The sequence below is a fragment of the Canis aureus genome, chromosome 23 (genome assembly GCF_053574225.1).
Source record: "Canis aureus isolate CA01 chromosome 23, VMU_Caureus_v.1.0, whole genome shotgun sequence".
Taxonomy (NCBI): domain Eukaryota; kingdom Metazoa; phylum Chordata; class Mammalia; order Carnivora; family Canidae; genus Canis; species Canis aureus.
Genome location: NC_135633.1, coordinates 26,996,975 through 27,014,442, shown reverse-complemented (window position 1 = coordinate 27,014,442; position 17,468 = coordinate 26,996,975). Strand labels below are relative to the sequence as shown.

Genomic DNA, 17,468 nt, shown 5'->3' with positions numbered 1-17,468 from the left:
AAGATGAAAACAAAGTCTAAGGAACGCCGAATCCCTGCATTAGTTTCTGGACTTCCTAGTTATATAACCCAATGCTTTCCCTTCTTTGGCTTAAATCAGTTTGAGCAGGTGGTTTCTGTCATTTGCAGCCTCAAAAGGCCCTGGCCACCTACTTTCTATGAAACTAACTCCTTGATTCAACTCTGGAAGGATGGGAACCTAATAGAAAGGACCTCTACACCACCAGACTCTCAGCAGACAGGGCACAGCCTGGATCACCCATCAGATCAGATGACAGAGACCCTGACATAGACTTTCCTTTTGAGCCCTCAGGGATGGCCACCTTCAACCTATCGCCTTATGGGTGGGGAAAGCAAGATCCAGAAAGGTTAAGTGAATTGTCCCAAATTGCTGTTAACATGCTGTCATCAGCTCTACTTGCCCTCACATAGTCTTCTCACTACACCAAAGAAGGCACTAGTAGGTGCTGAATCACTGATATGAGCTGTCCCAGGGAGACAAGGCCCCTTGTGGGGTAGGGGGAGGACAAAAAAGCCAGAGCCAGCGCTAGAGCCAATCACATCTTTATTAGTCTCTGCAGCAGGGTCACTGGAGCCCCTACCTACAAGGGAATTTTAGCAGGCTACTCTGGCTACTGGGCAGGAATGTTAGCACTTCTATTAGGACAGAATGGGAGAAGAAATTGGAAGGGAGCCAAATGGAGAGACTGCTGGGCCACTCGATAGGGAGGCACACGTAGGGCTTCCTAGTGGATCAGGCCCAAGAGGTGAACACTGCCTCTCCCCCAGGGTGAAGGAAGAGACAAAGCCTGAGATGGTGACAACCACAGATATGGACAGAGGTCCCAAGTTCTTGGGGACCAGGAATGCATTGCTTGATGGAAGCACCCATCCTAGGGCTGGAGGTCCCAAATAGAGCTCATCTGCTCCCCAGCAAGGGGACCCCAGGTTTAGCTCAATTGCTGCCCCAGGCATCCTAACATGGGGGAAATCTAAGCCCTGAAGAAACAAGGGACCCAGGAAGCTGGTAGTGGGAAGGATGGGTTTTAGATTTGAGTATGTGTCAGTATTAACAAAAGAGGCATTATATTCATTATAGGCACAATCATGAAACTTCCCTCCAAAAAGCTCACATCTCCCCAGCAAGCTCTTTAGCCTGGAGGGCCATCATGATCTGATCCCAGTCCCCACCCCAGCCTAACTGAACTCAATTCCTTGGACATGCCATGATATTCACTGTTCTGCACTCTTGCCAACAATCCTACTCCTAGCCTACTTTCTTTTTGTTCTTTATCCTCATGTGGATGGAGGATAACTCTGTCTTGATAACTCTCCAGCTGCTGGACAAAGAACCTGACTCCTGTGTCTCCAGCACCTGGGAACTTGAAGTCACATGAGTTGTGTCTTCTGTGTCCTGTGTATTTGGGGGAAATGTGTCCATATATGTCTATAATGAAATTCTGGGGTGTCTGGCAGTAGATATAAGGATTTTGAGCTATGTTTGTGCCTGGGATGATAGCTTCTTCCAACTTAGAGGGTGAGGGAGTGGGATGGATGATCCAAGTCCAGAAGGGTTTAATGGAGAAGAAGGAGCCAAAGTACGGCAGGTCTTAGTGGAGGGTCAGGTCAAGTAAGAACAGGGGCCTGTTGTTGGTCTATGCGCAGGGTCCACACTCCGAGTCCCAGGGCTCAGAACCAGCAGGGCGACCACATGAGCGAGCCTAGTGCTGCGCCTGTGGCAGCCCCGGCAAGCATGCCCATGGCCAGCGGAGCGCCAGCACTGTAGCAGGGATCCTCCCGCACTACCACGTGCGTCACACCGGGGCCTGTGGAGAGAGCCATGTGGGCTGGGGACTTAAGGGCACAGACATCTTCGCCTGGAGACTCATGCTCAACCCATGACAAGAGGCAGAGCCCACTTTCCTGCACCTCAGTTGGAGAAACTGAGGCCTCGATGCAGGAAGGACTCGTGCTCTTTTCCCGGAGCTTACAGGCCTTGAATCTGCTACGGACATTCTGGGGCTATGAGGCTAGGGTGCAACAGCGAGGAAACCCGGGGATCTCTTAAGAACCTCCAGGCCCCACCAGAGGATGGGCGTTCCTAATTGCCAGGCTTGCAGGCGGGAGGAGGTGGCTGTTCCCGCCTTTGGCCACCAGGGGTCGCCACCAGCTCAGAAACGGGTATCACGGGACAGCCAGGGAGAAGGGGCGGGCGTTGAGAGGTGAGCGCCGCTCTACAGTGTGGAGGGGCGCTGGTCCGAGGTACTCCGAGTCTCGGGATGGGGAGGGCCCAGCAGAGGGGCCCGCCTGGGAAAATCCATGGTCACTACAAGAGTAGGGCCTGGCGCTGGATTGGGGCAGGGGGGCGGACCAGGTGGGAGACTTACCTGCGTAGGGTCCGTAGTAGCTGCGGATATATGTGGCTTCGTGCGCGTTGGGGGGTACCACCTCATAGTAGTCCTGGTACGGGCTGTAGACGCGTACCTGGGGAGCCCCACTGGGTTAGCTGCCGGGGAACTCTCTATCCCAGGTTTGGTCTCAACACACCCGGCTTAGGTCCTTCTAGGCCCACAAAACCACTTCCCCAAGTTTAGAAATGATTCCCCAAGAACCAGCAAGCTCCGGGAAAGAGGCCCTGCCTCTGTACTCGGTCCATGGTTCTTGTCCTCTGAAACTTTAGCCCCAACATCCAGCTCCCAGGATCCCATTTTTCCTGCCCTGGACTCCCTAGCACTTCCCTGATCAAAAATTCTCCATGGCTCCCAACTTCCCAACACAGTCTAATAGCTGCTAGCTGCTCTCCATTGGTCCCATTTGGAGAAATCCAGTGGATTTCTCTACTCTCCTAGTCATGAGATGGGGCACATTGCCCAGCCCCAGGCCCAAAAGAAAAAACAGGATGGGGAGGAAAGAAGGGTAGGGATGGAAACCAAAGTATTATCGAGCAACCATCATGAACCACATTTACCAGGCCCTGGGGGAAGTGTTCATATTTGTTACTTCCTCTAATTCTTACTGCAGACATTATTATGCTCATATCACCACAGAGCTAGGGACGGAGGCTCGGAGAATGATCATTGCTCTCTCTGGTGGGGATGGATGCAGTCTCTCCATTAGAATTTTATCAACCCAGGACGCTTAGGTGGCTCAACGGTTTAGCATCTGTCTTCTGCTCAGGGTGTGATCCTGGAGTCCCGGGATCAAGTCCCACATTGGGCTCGCTGCATGGAGCCTGCTTCTCCCTCTGCCTATGTCTCTGCCTCTTGTCTCTGTGTGTATTCTCATGAATAAATAAATAAAACCTTAAAAAAATTTTTTATCAACCCCTCAAAACCTAATTCACAAGTCACCCACTCTAGGAAGCCCTCCTGGTTTCAGAAAGAATCCTTTCTTTCTGAGTTCTCTATGGACTCTGCTTGTATCTTTTGTTCCTATCTCTCCTCCTGACCTTTCCTGCCTGCACCCCAAATGTGAGCTACTTATAAGCAAGGACTCTGATTACATCCAGGACCTAATGAATAGCAAGAACTAATAAATATGTGAATTAAATGGAAGCTCCTAATCCAAGCCCTTCATTTTATCCCCTGGAGAGCAGGCCTGGAAAAGGGGCAGGATCATCTTCTCTCTTGGCCCCTTCTTCATCTCTCACTGGGTGTCACACTTGAATGGTCCAACTCCCTTCAAAAGTCCAGGTGTCTTAAACCCCACCTATCTCAAAGTGATTTCATCACCCACCTCCCAAACTTGCTTTTCTATAAATACTTTTCTCTAAATGCCACCATTCCATGCACTCAAACCAAGACATCAGGTTAGCACCTTTGTCTTAACACATTTGTGTTCCATATCACATCAGCTACCAGGCAGGTCTCATGATTTTAACTTCTACATATGTTCTATCTTTTTGACCAGTGCCAAGAGAATAAGCAATTGGTTTTGGTAACTTGGAAGTTGTGGGTGACCTTGAAAAAAACATTTTTCAGAGGAGTGGTTGGGGTAGGAATCCAGGCTCTGGAGAGTTGAAGAATGATTGACTGGTGAAGGGTGGAATCAACATATGACATCTCTTTCAAGAAATTTGGCTATAGGTGCACCTGGGTGGCTCAGTCAGTTAAGCATCTGCCTTAGGCTCAGGTCATGATCTCGGGATCCTGGGATTGAGCTCAGCATCAGGCTCCTAGCTCAATGGGGGGTCTCCTTGTCCCTCTCCCTCTGCCGCTCCCCCTGCTCATGAGTACTCGCTCGTGCTCTCTCTCTCTCTCAAATGAATAAATAAAGTTAAAAAAAAAAAAAAAGGTTTGGCTGTAAAGGGGAGTTCTCCATGCACACCTTGTGATTTCAAATCTCCATGCCATTTCTCTTTGATGGGGTTGCCTTTCTCTGCATTTTTCATCCAACTACCTAACTTATCTTTCAGACTGAACCCAAGTATCACCCTCCCCAAACTTCAGGTTCTGTGAAGGTCCCATTTGGGGTCCCATAGCCCTTAGAGTCTCCTTATCATAGCACCAATCACTCTACAGTGTCATTGTTTGTATCCCTAGGAGTGTGTATCTCTCTCTTCAGACTTGGAGACCCCCACCCCATGAAGGGGGGAGTCTACTCAGGCCTCATTGGGATATGATAGGTGACTAGTGGATTGAATTTATCTCCAGTGAGTCAAGTACAGAGCCAGATGGGAACCAAGGTCACCCAGCTCTAAATCCAGCCTCAAGTAAGGGACGATGACAAGCAATGCTTAATCTCAAGTGACTTTCCTCATTATGCTCTTCCCTAAAGGTGATCCAACAGGGCTTTCTGCTTTCTCTTACCCAGTTAGAGCCAAGATCTGAACTCTATGCCTAGGAGGACCAAGAGAAAGCCAAGCACTCAGATCCCAAATTTGATTTGTAGAGAACTTGAGGTGTAGAGCCTATACCTGCCCAGCAGCTGCATAGTGAGCCTGTGGCCCTGTCAGGCCTTAGAGAGAGTGGAAAACACCACCTCATGTCCCTTGTGGCACTTGTTTCTACCCTCCAGGTTTGGGAGGCCCAGAGGTAAACTCATGTGAGTTACCTGGCAACGGGTCAGGGGATCCCACAGAGACCCCATGGGGAGAACCTAACTAAGGGCTTGGTCCCTGATCCTCTAAAAGCCCAGCCCCTTTTGCAAGTACAGGGTCAGTCAATCAGGAGGTCACACATGAATAGATCCCTTCCCTCAGAAAAGCTGTTGTTACTTAGGTTTACAGATTTTTTTTTTAAGAATTATTTATTTATTTATGATAGACATAGAGTGAGAGAGAGAGAGAGAGAGGCAGAGTGTGTCACAGGCAGAGGGAGAAGCAGGCTCCATGCCGGGAGCCCGACGTGGGACTCGATCCCAGGACTCCAGAATCGCGCCCTGGGCCAAAGGCAGGTGCTAAACCGCTGAGCCACCCAGGGATCCTCAGGTTTACAAATTTTTTTTAATCTTTTTTTTAAAGATTTTATTTATTTATTCATAGAGACAGAGAGAGAGGCAGAGACACAGGCAGAGGGAGAAGCAGGCATCATACAGAGAGCCTGATGTGGGACTCCATCCAGGGTCTCCAGGATCACACCTGGGCTGCAGGCGGCGCTAAACCGCTGCGCCACCGGGGCTGCCCGGTTTACAGATTTTAAATCTGATTTTTAGGCATCCTCACTTTAAACAAACTCATATCCTCCTTTGGGCAGGGGGGATGTCTCAGAATGCTGGGATAGAAGTCCTAGTCCTGCCACTGATGAGTCAAGTGACCTAGTCAAGTTATATAGCCTCTCAGAGCCTCAGTTTTCACATCTATAAATGGGAACAGTCTTTCCTACAATGCTCATTCCTAAGGCACAATGAGAATCCAGCTGAGCCACATCTATGCATCCCAGGTGGGCCTGGCATTTCTGGGTTCAGTGGTTCTGCACATCAGAATCACCTGAATACGTTTTTTTAACCACAGATTTCCAAGGCCCTACTCCAGACCTACAGAATTAAAGCATCCAGAGATAGGATCTGAATGTTTGGGTTTTTTTTTTTTTAAAGTCCTGATGTAAATCTAAGGCACTGTCACATTAAGCACTAATGTGCCAGAAAAGGAGTTCACGGCTATAAAGGACAAGCAGGGACACCTGGGTGGCTCAGCGGTTGAGCATCTGCCTTGAGCTCTGTGTCTCTCATGAATAAATAAATTCTTTAAAAACATTAAAAGAAAAAAAAAGGACAAATACTTGAGGCACCTGGGTGACTCAGTGGGTTAAGCATCTGCCTGCAGCTCAGGTCACGATCCTGGGGTCCTGGGATCAAATCCATGTTGGGCTCCCTGCTCAGGAGGGAGTCTGCTTCTCTCTCTCCTTCTGTCCCTCCCCCTCACTCATGCACACTCTCTCTCCTTTTTAAAAATTAAAAATTAAAATTAAAAAAGAAGATAGGCACTCTAGGACAAGCCTCCACTGTACCCACCCCATGCCCTGCTGAATACTGAGGACAGAGAGAATTCATCCCCCAATCCTGCTTTCTAGAGATTCCAGATATTCTGGGATGGGGGAAGGGAGACAGATATGGACTAAATTACATTACGATATGAGGTAATGATGCCATTAAAAGAGGGTTTTCACTCCTCCTTCCTCCCTTTAGTCATTCACTCATTCGCTCATTTGGTGAACACTGCCTGAGGCTCACTTGTGCCCTAGCTCCATGCACCAGGAATAAGGAGGGTCAAAATAGACTGTCCCTGTCACTGAGCTTTCATTGAGTGCCTGCTGTATACCCAGCACTGTGCTAGGCACGCTAGGGGCAGAGCTGATCAGACCTGGTCTTTACCTTGGAAGAAGTTGCAGGTCTAATGGGAGAATAGAGACTGAAATAAAGGGTCTTGAAACCAGGCCTAATAAGACAATACTAAGCATTAGTGCAGCAGGCTGTGAAGGGAGGTCTGGGAAGTCTTCCCTGAGAAGGTAGCAAGCAGCCTTTGAAGTGGTTCTCAGAGGCTAAGCATCTGTTTGTCAGGTGAAAAAGAAAACTAAGAGTTTTCACAACAGAGAGAATGGCACATGCAAAGCCTAGAAAGAGGGGAGAAGTCTGGCACAGTTGGGAACATAGGAAACAGAGTAGCTAGAGCACAGGAGATGAGAGGATGTGGTAGATGAGATTGGCCCAGGCCAGACCCTGAGGCCCTTGAAAATGGTGCTGTGGTTGGTGCCCTGTGGGTGTTAGGGAGCCATGGGATGTTTGTGAGCAGGGAAGGGATATGACCGGGCCCAGTTTTGGAGGCACATCCTCGTGGTCGAATGGAGGCAAGGAGGGCTGAGCCAGCACTTACCCAGATCCGCCTCTCAACCTTACAGGGGCTCCATGAGCGGGTCACACACCTGACCTTGGGGCAAACTCGGCGGCTCCTGGGAGGGACGGTGGCTCCAGCTGGGGCCTGCTCAAGCCACAGAAACCCAAGAAGAGGGAGGGAGGAGGTGTCAGAGGCCCTCTACATCTGGAGAAACTTAGAGCTTTTAACAGGCCCTACCAAATCTGGGACACCTGGGTGGCTCAGTGGTTGAATGTCTACCTTTGGCTCAGGTCATGATCCTGGGATCCTGGGATCCTGGGATCAAGTATCCCGCATCGTGCTCCCCGCCGGGAGCCTGCTTCTCCCTCTGCCTGTGTCTCTGCCTCTCTCTATGTGTCTCTCATGAATAAATAAATAAAATCTTAAAAAAAAAAAAAATAACAGGCCCTACCAGAGCCCTCTGCCAGCTGGCTGTGGGAAAAAGTAAGAGTTGTCTCTCCTTCCTCCTCAGCGCATGGTAATGGAGGGAGGCTCAGGGTAGTTACTTGGCCTAAGTCACACAGAGAAGGGTCAGTTGTGTCTCTCCAGAATTAGCCTGCCTTCACCTGTTTTAGACTGCTGAGGCTCCTGGTCTCCAGGGAGGACAGAACAATTCTGATCTGCCCTCCCACCCACCTGCCCCCTTCACTGGCCTCCCAGCCTTGCCCCTGGCTGTGTCCCTGGCTCTGTGTTCCCTGGAATAGCCTCCATCCAGACGGGGGTATAAATCTGCAGGACATGGAGGGACAAAGTGCAGGTCACTCCTACATAGGCACAGGACAGAGAGGAGGCACAAACACAGGCGTGAACACTCAGAGCCAGGCAGACACTGGTACAAAGAACACAAACATTCCACTAGAGCAAGCGCTGGGACCAGAGGGGTGTGTGTGAAGGGGGGTACTAGGAGGTGGAGAGAGGATCAGAGCAGAGAGATGTGAGCAGAGCACTGGGAAGGTGCACAGGCAGAGAAAAGACAAGGCAGCTTCATAGAGTCAAGAGTGCAGAACGGTCAGCCCTCACCTCCTTCCGCCTCTTTCGGGTGGGACAGATTGGCCCTGCGTATGGGAGATTTGCAGCTCAGACCCAAGTTAGCCAACAGGGGTGCCTCCACCCTGCTGACTGCTGCTCCAGCCTCCTCACTCTAATCCAGCCTCCACCCAGAAGCCTGAGTCTGCTCCCCAAAGTCTGGCCACAGACCTTCCTGCTTCATGCCCTTTATTGCTCCCCACAACACTCCTCAGAGGTCATCTCTCCCATTTCTTTCCTTCCATGTGTTATCCTCCAGCCAGGCCAGACTCCGGGCCCTTACACACACACACACACACACACACGTACGTGTGCACATCTCACTTCCCTACCTCTGCTCATGTAGTTCTTTCTGCAGCTAATGCCCTTCCCTCCAAATATCACTGACCTAGGTTCCAGTACAGGTTCTTCCACCGACTTAAGACTAGGTTTCAGATAAGTTACCTCCCCTCTGAACTCCAGCTTCCCTATCTGTAAAATGGAACTAAAAGTACCAACCCTACCAACGCTGTGGGAAGATTAAATGATATAACCAATGGTAGATACAGAACACAATGCCCAGCCCTCAGCAGGTACATGCCCAAGAGGGGTTCTAGATGCAATCTGGTCTTCTCTGCTACTGCCCAGTAGACTTCTCTCTAGATGACATTGGGCTCCACCATACCACAGACAGAAGGAGCAAGCACAGAATGTGGAGTCAGGCAGATGGGCCAAGCTGGGCCACCCTTGAGCTGCGGGCTTTGGGCAGCTACTCAAACCCACACCTTCATCAATCACTAAGCTCTGGGATCCCTGGGTGGCGCAGCGGTTTGGCGCCTGCCTTTGGCCCAGGGCGTGATCCTGGAGACCCGGGATCGAGTCCCACGTCAGGCTCCCGGTGCATGGAGCCTGCTTCTCCCTCTGCCTGTGTCTCTGCCTCTCTCTCTCTCTGTATGACTATCATAAATAAATAATACAAAATTTTTTTTTAAAAAGATTAAAAAAAAAATCACTAAGCTCCATTGACTCTACCTCCTAAATATGTCTTATTCTTATCAGCGTAGGCCATCAGCAAGGCCTTGGTCCAGACCTCCAGCTAGTCACTAAGACTCTGTCCCAGCCTTCTAACTGGTCTCCTGGCATCTCCTCTTACGCTCTGCAGTCTAGTCGCTACCTAATAGCCAGGCTGTCTTTTTAAAAATACAAATCTGGGCAGCCCAGGTGGCCCAGTGGTTTAGTGCCGCCTTCAGCCTAGGGCATGATCTTGGAGACCTAGGATGGAGTCCCACGTCGGGCTCCATGCAGGGACTTCCCTCTGCCTGTGTCTCTGCCTCTCTCTCTCTCTCTCTCTCATGAATAAATAAAATATTTTTAAAAATTAAATTAAATTAAAATTTAAAAAATACAAGTAAAAATCTCTGATCTGTTCATCATCAGATGAACTGCTTGAAAGCCTTCAATGACTTCTTGGTGTTCTTACCAGAAACCAACATTCTTAACATAGCCCATAATGCCTGGCCCTGCCAACCCTCCTTCTCCCTGCTCTCGCTCTCTGAGCTCCAGCTGCCCCAGCCTTCATTCTGTTCTTGAACTTGCCAAAGTCTTAACCTCTCTCAGGGCCTTTGCACATGCTATTCCCTTCACTGCACCACACCCCTCTCACCCTGTCCATTTCTGTTTATCCTTCGGGTCTCATTTTTAGCCTTGTCCAAACTCCCACCAGGATCAGGCCACCCAGGTGGTCACTTGTTGAATGCACATTGCACATCCCTGTCAGAGCAGTTACCACGATTGCAATAGAACCATGAACTGTATGATTAGTTGCCTCACATCTGGCTGCCCATGAGGCTGAGTCCAGGAAGGCCAGGCCTACCCCTCCTTACTTAGTTCACCTCTGATCCCTGCCGTTTGGCCTGGTACCTGGCACATAGTAGGAACTCAGTAAATATTTGTTGTGTGAATGAATGAAGCTCAATCTTAACTATCTGCAGAGAGGGAACAATAATCTCAACCTCACAGGACTGCTGTAAGGAGCAGCCTGAACTGTACCTGTGTCATGCCTGGCATATAATAGCTGCTCAATAAAAGGTAGTTCCTTTCCCCCAGCTCACATGCCGCCTCCTTCTTTCTGTCTTTCCTCTAAGCACCAGTTATCTGTGTTCTGTCCTTTTCTACCTGGGACTCAGCACATCTGAGTCCACAGAAGCCTATCCACTCACATATATAGGAATTGAGAACTCCTGTCAGGTGGAGACCGAGTCTGAGTCACCCATGATTCCATGGCAGGAAGGGGTGGGGGGAGAAGAGGAGAGAGCATGGGGGCTCACCGGGGTGGAGTTCGCCTCCAGCAGTGCCGTCTTCCATGCTCTGCAAAGCAAACCCGCCAAACCATGAGGAGGGAGGTGGGAGATTAGGCCTCTCCATGTTAGACTTTCCTTCTCAAGCCAGGCTCGTTAGGTAGACAAAGGTGAACCGTCCCCCACCTCAGTCACATGGACAGAGCCTCACTTGAGCTAGAGCCTCCTAATTCATTCTTAGCCCACAGTCTCACCCTCTTTCAAACAGTTTCCCTGTCAAGACAATAGACAGCTGGGCTTGGGTGGTCTCTTAGGGGCCTTCAGATTCTGGCATGCCTGGGCTGGTTCTCTAGCTGCAGCTCACCTCCACACCCCCAAACCTACAAACACAGTTCCCCGGCACTGACCCCAGAGCCCCGCGAAGGCCCAGTGGACACCGGACAATCAGGCCTTTGTTGGTTGCCATGGCACCTGGCTGGGGTGGACAAGGCGGCTCTGTGCTTTGTCTGCCCAGAGCTCAGCTTCCCCACTCCCACACACCCCATCTCTTTCACTCTCCTACAATGCAAAGGCCGACCGACCCTCAGCCAGAGGGTAGGAAGGGAAAGAATTTGAGGAAGCAGGCACACCCAGTCTCGCAGTGGAGATCTGCATCTGACACTGGGGTGTCCCTGCAACATAGTGGGCTGCCTCTGGTAGGCGGGTCAGAGTCTATGCCTCAATGAAGGTCACCCACTAAGGCATCTTCCCAGAAGGCAGTGGGAAGGACAGTCCTTTATGGATGTCACAGAGCTGTCTCTTCCTTTGTATCACTCCCAAGTGAGGGCTCATCTCAAAGCTGGCTAAAGACTCTGCATGATCAAGGACCACACACCTGAGGCAGGTAGGCACCCTCCTTCCTCAACAGTCCCGAGTTCCATCACATTCTATGTGAGGAGTTTCCTGGGTACCATACCAACCACCAAGAGCCATTCAAGTCTGCCCAGCCTCCACCCTGCTAACTCATCTTTGTTCCCCGTTCCTACCCTTTGGGAATCAGAAGGCCCAGTGAGGAGGAGGCATCTGCTACATTCCCCAAGATCCCGCCCTATCCTCTTCTGGAGAACTCACATGGCATCATCCTTGGTCTCTGCACACAAGTGTAGGCGGGAGCCCTCCCGGAGGTTCACAGTCAACAGGCCATCTCGGCTCCGGCCCTCTGGGGGCTGCACATCTAGAGGCAGACACATGGGGTTTCCACAAAGCACAGGTCCCAGGTCCCCCAGCAAATCAGAAACAAGAATAGGAACTGACCTCTGGGTCCTGTTTGTTGGTCATTGCCAATGTCCTCTGATCCCACACATTTTTTGGGAGGGGGATTCTGCTTTACTCTTGAGAGCCTTTCAACCTTTCTACTTGCCTACTGCCCTAGTTTGAGACATCTGTCATTTACCCTGTTATAACTGGGGCCTGAGTCTTGGCTGAGGACATTTTGCTGTGTGACTCTGGGCCAGTTACTAAACCTCTTTGATCCTCCATATTTCTTTTCATCTTTATCTAATTCCTGGCACCTAGAGGGCAGGAACTGTGTCTGACTCACCTCTGTGATCCCAGCATAGGACCCAGGCCCAACACAGGGTAGGAACTCATTTCTTAATTCACACCCCCGGGAGTTGGGGTTGTAGAGACCCAGAAGCAATGTCTATGGAAGCCCTCTGAAGCTGCAAAGAGCCTAATACAGGTGTTATCAGACAGACACAGTGGGAGGGCCATGGCCACTTTCACAATGCCAGAGGTAAAAGGGCTTCTCACCACGGCACTCTTGGCCAATCTTTATGTCGCGGACGTTGAACTGGATGAGCACGCGATCCTCCTCATCCTGTGCAGTCTCATCATGGTAGTAGCCCAGGGTCCCATCCAGCCACAGGGCGAACCAGTTCCGCTTCCAGCGGCGGAGGATGGAGCCTGTGCAATATTCCACATTTGCTAGGTAGGCTGATAGTGGAGCCTGCTAAGAGGCAGGAGCCCTAGACAGGCTCCCAGAATCCCTTACCCCCACCCCCCAGTGTTATGACCACCCCTTTCTTGTCTACCTACCTCCTGAAATGATGGCAGGGCTTCTTTCTGTCTTGCTCACCCAATGCCTCCCATTGGGCCTAACACATAGCAGACATCCCATAAATGTGTTGAATGGTAAATGAATGACCAGATTCCTTCCTTAAGGGCTTCCAAGGCCAAGCCCCAGGTTTCTTCAAGGACAGAGACCTCTCCCCACCCTGAGCCTCTTTCTTATCTCTTATGGCTGACTTGTGTGACAGTCTTTTGTTTAGTGTCTGTCTCTTCTACTAGACTGGGGGTGGGGGGTGTCCACAGCTCCCCATACTGGACCTGGCACCCAGCTGGGCCTGTCTCAGTGTTTGCTGAACTGAACGAACTGAGAATGGGTCCTGGGTCATCGGGGAGCTCCTAAACGGGGACAACTCTTGTTCAGATCACGATTCTGGTCAGAGGTGGGTCTGGAAGCCTGATCCCTAACTTTAGACGTTTTTACAATTGAAAATTTGAACAGAAAGGGCAAAGACATAAGGGAACTTCTTGGGGCTTCCCAGAATCCAAAGCACAGAGGTGTTTTCATATTATTCTAAGCCTTGTTCTGTGGCCAGCCCTGGGCTAGGGTGCTGTGGATATGCAAAGCATCAAACCCAGCCCCTGCTCTTGAGCAGCTCATAGTCTGGGGTCAGTATGGGAAGACTTATAGGGAAAGGCAGTTATGGGGGGGTGGGCAATGCTCTGACAGAGGTTTGTATGAAGCATTGGAAACAGTGTGGGAAGCCTCTAACCCAGCTTGGTGCTACAGCAGAGGCTGGAGGGTGGATGGTCAGAGGAAAAGTCAGAGAAGATTCCTCACAAAAGGGGACATTTACCAAGCAGTCAGGAATAGGAAGGACATTCCAAGCAGCAGGAAGAGTATGACAAAGAGGAGGAGAGGATAAAGAGGGTCTTATTTCTTGGGAGGATGGTTCACTGGGGCACACCTGACAAGCCCACTTCCCCTCACTCCTGTCCCTGGACAAGGGACAGACAAGGATTTGGCCCAGGGTCACTCACTCTGTCTCCACAGCCAGCCGCCCCTCACCAGGGCCATCTCTTCAAAAGGACTTTCCAGGATGGGGTCAGGTGGAACCTAGGAGAGGAGCCATAGGACACACAGGCCTCATCATCAACTCCAGGGCAGCTCCCCAGACAGCAGCCCCAGCTCTGTCCTCCCTGGGGGAGCCACCGAGGAAACATTTAAGGGAGTGCTCATAAACAAGGGTAAGCCTGCTAATCTCCTTCTCCTTCTCTGCTCCAGGAAGATAATAGGAACACTGTTCTTGTGGGGCAGCCACCCACTGTGCGGGTGTGGGAGTGGGGATCAGGAGCCTGGATTCCAATCTCAGCTCCATAACCTTGACCATGTCCCTTCTCCCTGGCTTTCATTTCTAGATCTGTGAAAGTGTGTCTCTGAGGCAGGTAGAGACTGGGATGAGGAATACGTATAATGTTGGAAACCCTGGAATTTTGAAATGCTGGCAGCACAGAATATTAAAATCATGGCAATGAATGAGGGACTTTCATGATAAGAAATGCCTCCCTCCCATTTGAACTTCACCTGAAGCGTTTACAAAGTATGTAAGATAATAGTTCAAAAGAAGTTCTGATTGACTAAGCATTATGTGCCAGGTGTTTCTCAGTGCTTATATTATATCATTGAAGTCTCACAAAAATCCTTGTTATTACCAGAAAACAGGAATAGAGAAGCTCAATCACTTGTGCAGATCCCCCTGATTAGTAAGCAGGGGAACCAGCATTCACACCCAGCAGTCTCAGTTTCTAATCATTACACCAGTAGGAGCTTTTAAAACTTTCGATACCCAGGTCATACCCCATAACAATGAAATCAGAAAGTCTGGGGCCGGGAGGCAAGCGCTGATAGTCTTCAAAGATCCCAGGTGATTCTAATGTGCAGCAGAGTTCAGAAATCGCTGCACATACTAGACTACTCCACCTTGTCCCCACTGTAACTCTCTTAGATGGGTAGAGTCTTTCCTCCTGTTTTACAGATGGATAAACTGAGGGACAGCGAATGACTTGTCCATGTATGTGAACCTGGAATCCAGGTTCCCCCTGTTCCCGAGGCCGACTTCCTTGGGAGCAGGTGCCTCTGCCCTTCCCCCACCTGCTCACACCTGTTACTGCGTAGCAAGGGCTGGCACACCTGAGCTGGAAGGCCTGACTTTGTCCCTGCTTCTCCCGCTTCTCCCTCCCCTCTCCAAGTCCTAACACTGGTCAGACGAGAGGGTCAGGTGCAAACGCCCTCTCCAGCCTCCCCTGGATGCACCCACCTGTCTACACTTCTTGCGGATGCTGCTGCCAAAACGGCCGCTACTTGATGCTTCTGCTACCCAACCTGCTGCGCCTGCGCTTTGTGCGTTCCAGAACGCCTGGGGCATTTCTATCCCCAGGCGGCGCCCTGGGCCTGGCTGCCCCTGGGCCCCGCCCCTTGGCCCCGCCCCGCCTCCAGGGAGGGGATGGGCGGGGAGAGATGCGCGCATGCGAGACACCCTGGGACTTGTAGTCTGCAGCCCCAGAGCTGGGCGGTGCAAGGCCTCTCCCGGTAACCTTGTGCTGACCTGGAGCACAGGCGAGAGACTGCATCTGCAATTCTATTTTGCCAAGACATTTGTGCACTCATTTATTATGAAATACATTTCCTAAGAATCATTAACTCACTCTCTAAGAAAAAGTAAGGTTAAAAGGAGAAGCCAGCCTCCTAATTCTGTCATATTCTCTCAATACTCTGTGCCTGGCACTGTACTGGATGCACTAGTGGAGGGCACAAAGATGCATCCCACAAGGCCTTTCCTCCTTCCTTCCCCAGCTTCCAGTCTGGTAGGGGAGACTAAATGTAAATACAATTTACATTTAGTATGGGGGTATGATTATGAGTACAGGGGATGATTTAACGATGGAAGAGAAGGGTTTCACTTTGCTCAAGAAGTTCAGGAAGACCTCCCCAGGAGGCTAAAAAAGGTTCTTGAGGGATGAGGAGGAGTTTCCCAGGGGAGAGCTAAGAGAATCATATGAGCCCTGATCAGGAAGTTCAAAAGAGTGTCCAGTATTTCAGTGTGTTTAGAAAATAGAGTACAGGGGGGAGGAGGGCATGGGGAGTGGTAGAGGATGAAGCTGCAAGGTTTGCAAGACATAACATGAAGCTTTGAATGATGGGCTCAAGACTTGTTTGCCATTATGATATAGTGGCCGAAGCTTAGGGGTGGGAGTTTCAAGAGTTAGGTGGTCTGATTTGTGGGTTGAAAAGTTCTCCCTAGGGCATAGTCTAAAATGATTAGAGGAGGCCCAACTGGAAAAAGGAGGCCATTTCTGTATCTACCACCTGGGTCTGCCTCTCCAGGATCATTTCCTTGAATAGGCCAAACCCACAAACCCCTACCTAAGAGCAGACCCAGGATGTCATTCGGAGAACAGGGACTGTTGGGGCTTGAGGGGTTCTAGGCCCCAAACCCTATTTGAGAGGGGCACCCACCCTGCTCTGGGCCCTTCTTCCTGTCCCAGAGACCTGTTCCTTACCGGGGCTGCAGGACTCATGATTCCTGGACGGCTAGGGCAGCATTTCCCAGAAGGCTCCTGCAGGGGGGCATAACCTCGAGCGCCTTAAGAGATAAGGGGATCAGGAAGATGCTACCAAGTGGGAGCCGGAAGGGGGAGGCAAAGAGGAGGCACACAGAGTCCAGAAAAATCGTCCTCTCTCTCTAGTCAGTCCCTAACCTTCCCGACCGATCCCTGCCACTGCCCTTCATTCAGTTCACTGGCTAACAAACCACCCATGATTCGGAGGGGGTCTTGGCCTCATACATCTAGGATTCCCGGAGTGCGGGGCAGGGCCAGTCCTCCTCCCCCGGTCGGGGCGGGGCTAAACCTGCTCCCCCCCCCCCCCCCCCCCCCCCCGCGCCTGGCTGGACAGTGCAGTCACCCCAGTCCCGGCTGCACCGCCTGGCTCTTTAAGCTCCCCTCTCACTTCTGGGTTTCTGTAATCCTGACCTTAGAGTCACCCCGGCTCTTCGCCCCTTCGTGCAGTGCGTGCCTTGCTGGGGGATTCGCCAGGGCCAATCCTATTAGCGGCTGAGCTCACCATCTCGGTGCAGCCCCAGGAACCAGCTCTCCCAAACCACTCTGTTTCAGACCCTGTGCCTTTCTGTCCCTGGAATGTCCTACCTCTGCCTTCTCCTGGCTAAAATTTGCGCTTCATAGTGCAAGGGAGGAAGGGAGGGAAGACAGAAAGAACGTAAGGAGAGGAAGGAAGAGAAGGAAGGAGAGGAAGGAAGGAAGGAAGGAAGGGAGGGAGGGAGGGAGGGAGGGAAGGAGGGAAGGAAGGGAGGAAGGAAGGAAAGAAGGAAATAGTGTAGCTGGCCTCAGGAAATCTGGAAATCTGGACCTGGATCCTGCCTCTCTCCCCATTTCTCCTGGCTCCTCTCTGTGAAGGGCTGTTTGGTGTGCATAGAGGAGTGGGGGGGGGGGGGGGGGCGGGACAGTGCAGACAGCTCCTAGATTACATTCTCTGGATTTAGCAACTAGATGAAAAGGGAAGATTCTCCTGCAGCACTGTGGAATTCAGAAGGAGGACTCCCCACCACCCTCCAAAAGAGAGGGTACTGCCTCAAGAAAAAAGGGAATGGTGCATGGTAAACTAAAACCACAGATACCATTGCAGAATCTAAATGCAGCCCCATCTGTCATGTGTCTCTAAAATGTTGGTCAATGACCCTTTTGAGAAGCTGATAAAGGGTATAGACTCTGCCCAGGGGAAAAAATGCACACACA

At 50.9% G+C, this 17,468-nt stretch overlaps 1 protein-coding gene and 1 long non-coding RNA gene across 6 annotated transcripts in view; one reads left to right on the top strand and one right to left on the bottom strand.

Annotated features, from left to right (window-relative positions):
* Positions 1-547: 547 nt before the first annotated feature.
* PLEKHB1 (pleckstrin homology domain containing B1) lies at positions 548-16,296 on the bottom strand. 4 transcript variants are annotated; one of them, XM_077866948.1, is made up of 8 exons: positions 16,218-16,296; positions 13,698-13,773; positions 12,402-12,554; positions 11,721-11,823; positions 10,641-10,680; positions 7,309-7,413; positions 2,387-2,483; positions 548-1,825 (listed from the first exon to the last, which is right to left on the bottom strand). In XM_077866948.1, exons 1-8 carry the CDS (start codon positions 16,233-16,235, stop codon positions 1,689-1,691), a joined length of 729 nt encoding a protein of 242 aa, XP_077723074.1. In that variant the 5' UTR covers positions 16,236-16,296; the 3' UTR covers positions 548-1,688. The 4 variants fall into 4 exon arrangements, with proteins under 4 accessions (XP_077723074.1, XP_077723073.1, XP_077723077.1 ...); XM_077866947.1 differs by lacking the exon at positions 16,218-16,296 and adding an exon at positions 14,975-15,131; XM_077866951.1 differs by lacking the exon at positions 7,309-7,413 and having other exon boundaries at positions 16,218-16,291.
* Positions 10,672-17,468, top strand: part of LOC144294867 (uncharacterized) — a 41,370-nt gene continuing 34,573 nt past the window's right edge. The window contains exon 1 of one of the 2 annotated variants that reach the window (XR_013362207.1): positions 10,672-11,493. This is a non-coding gene — a long non-coding RNA (uncharacterized LOC144294867). Of the gene's footprint in view, positions 11,494-13,393; positions 13,905-17,468 lie in introns of those variants that run through there. The other variant, XR_013362206.1, reaches the window with a different exon arrangement.